Source organism: Octopus bimaculoides, chromosome 1 (genome assembly GCF_001194135.2).
Source record: "Octopus bimaculoides isolate UCB-OBI-ISO-001 chromosome 1, ASM119413v2, whole genome shotgun sequence".
NCBI lineage: Eukaryota > Metazoa > Mollusca > Cephalopoda > Octopoda > Octopodidae > Octopus > Octopus bimaculoides.
The window spans coordinates 151,604,322-151,605,913 of NC_068981.1; the positions used below are offsets into that span (position 1 = coordinate 151,604,322).

General features: G+C 39.4%; 1 protein-coding gene across 1 annotated transcript; it reads left to right on the forward strand.

Moving 5' to 3' along the window:
• The first annotated feature begins 385 nt into the window (after positions 1-385).
• On the forward strand, positions 386-880 carry LOC128248593 (histone-lysine N-methyltransferase SETMAR-like). The gene has a single exon (XM_052970228.1). The coding sequence runs from the start codon at positions 386-388 to the stop codon at positions 878-880; it is 495 nt and encodes a 164-aa protein (XP_052826188.1).
• Positions 881-1,592: the final 712 nt, after the last annotated feature.

Here is a 1,592-nt window from a genome sequence, read left to right on the forward strand (position 1 = left end):
TCAGATTCTTATGCATGAAAGATCGTACGCCAAAAGAGACCTTCAATGAGATTTAAAACGTAGATGATAACAATGCACCATCATATGACGTAGTCAAGCACTGGCATTGTCAGTTGAAATGTAGTCGGACATCGATGGAAACTGCTCCTATTCCTGCACGACCATATTCCGCCATTGATGACGACACCATCAATAAAGTGGAAGCTGCCATTTTGGAGGATCGCCGCATAACTATTCCGCAACTAACCCAAGAAGTGAAGAGTCCGTGGAAAAAATCACTCACGACCATATGCATATACAGAAGTTGTCTGCGCGATGGATTCCCCGGATGTTTACTCATTTTCAGAAGCAGGAAGGAGTCAATTGCTCCCAGGCTCTTTTGGCAATGTGCCAAGAAAATGAGAAATTTTTCGGCAGACTTATCATACAAGATGAAACATGGATCCCTCACAATGATTCTGAGACGGAAGCCCAATCAAAGAAATGGAAGCATGATAACTCACCACCTTCAAAGGAGGCTCATATCCAATTCTCAGCTGGCAAGGTGATGTTGACAGTCCTTTGGGACCAGCGTGGGGTAGTAATGATGGGTTTTCTAGCAAAGGGTACCAGAATTAACCGGGCATATGATGCTTGTCTGCTGCAGAAATTGCGAGATGTCATCAAAGCAGAGAGGCGTGGCATGTTCACCAAAGGAGTCAGCCACCTCCAAGACAACACCTCAGTTCACAATGCACATGTTGCCCTGATGAAAGCACATTCCTGCGTCTATGAAAACATTCTTCATCCCTCTCACTCTCCCGACCTTGCACAATCTGACTTTCACCTCTTTCCAATCATGAAGTCTTTTTTTGAAGAGGAAGCACTTTTCAGACGATGATGAACTTATTTCCGAGGTAAAGTCTTGACTCCAGATGCAAACTACCGACTTCTACAGATTTCACAGTTGCATAAAGCAATGGGAGAAATGTGTTACGATTGGTGGTGGCTATGTAAAGGTTCGTTTATCCCATTCCTTGGGAAGTGGGTCAGGGGAATTTTTTTAATGAACACCCCTCATAGTAATGTCAACAAATTTACACAACTTGCTTTGCCGTTGGTATTTAGAGAATATTTACATTTTAAAATTGTTTATGGTAGCATTGAGAACTGTAAAAATGGCGGGGACTTAAATGATGAGGGAAATAAGTGAAAGAGGCGGGGTAAATTTTCATTGCTTGGCAACACTTTTTCTTCCTCTTTATCATTTTCCTTCCCTTCAGGTTCTTCAAATCTATTTTCTCAGTGCCCCTACTACTCTCTTTGTTTCTCGCCAATGAAATATTCTGGACTCCTCAAGATATACGGACTAATTAATTTAGATTTCGAAACTTTAGTGGCTTTTTGATTAAATTTTAAAATATTTGTTAATTAACGTTTTCCTGTGAATAAAGAACTGAATTATTGGGAGGTGTGGAAAGTATTATCTATAGAGTTAACACACAAAATATCTTATGCGAGATTTTAATTGAGTTTTATGTAAGAAAATGTAATTGAAGAAGAGAATTAAATTCTCTTAACTATATATTTTGTGAAATGAACATTAAAAAGAA

Bases quoted from the DNA above. Each gene is read 5' to 3' on its own strand.
- LOC128248593 (XM_052970228.1), top strand. From the start codon at position 386: ATGTGCCAAGAAAATGAGAAATTTTTCGGCAGACTTATCATACAAGAT.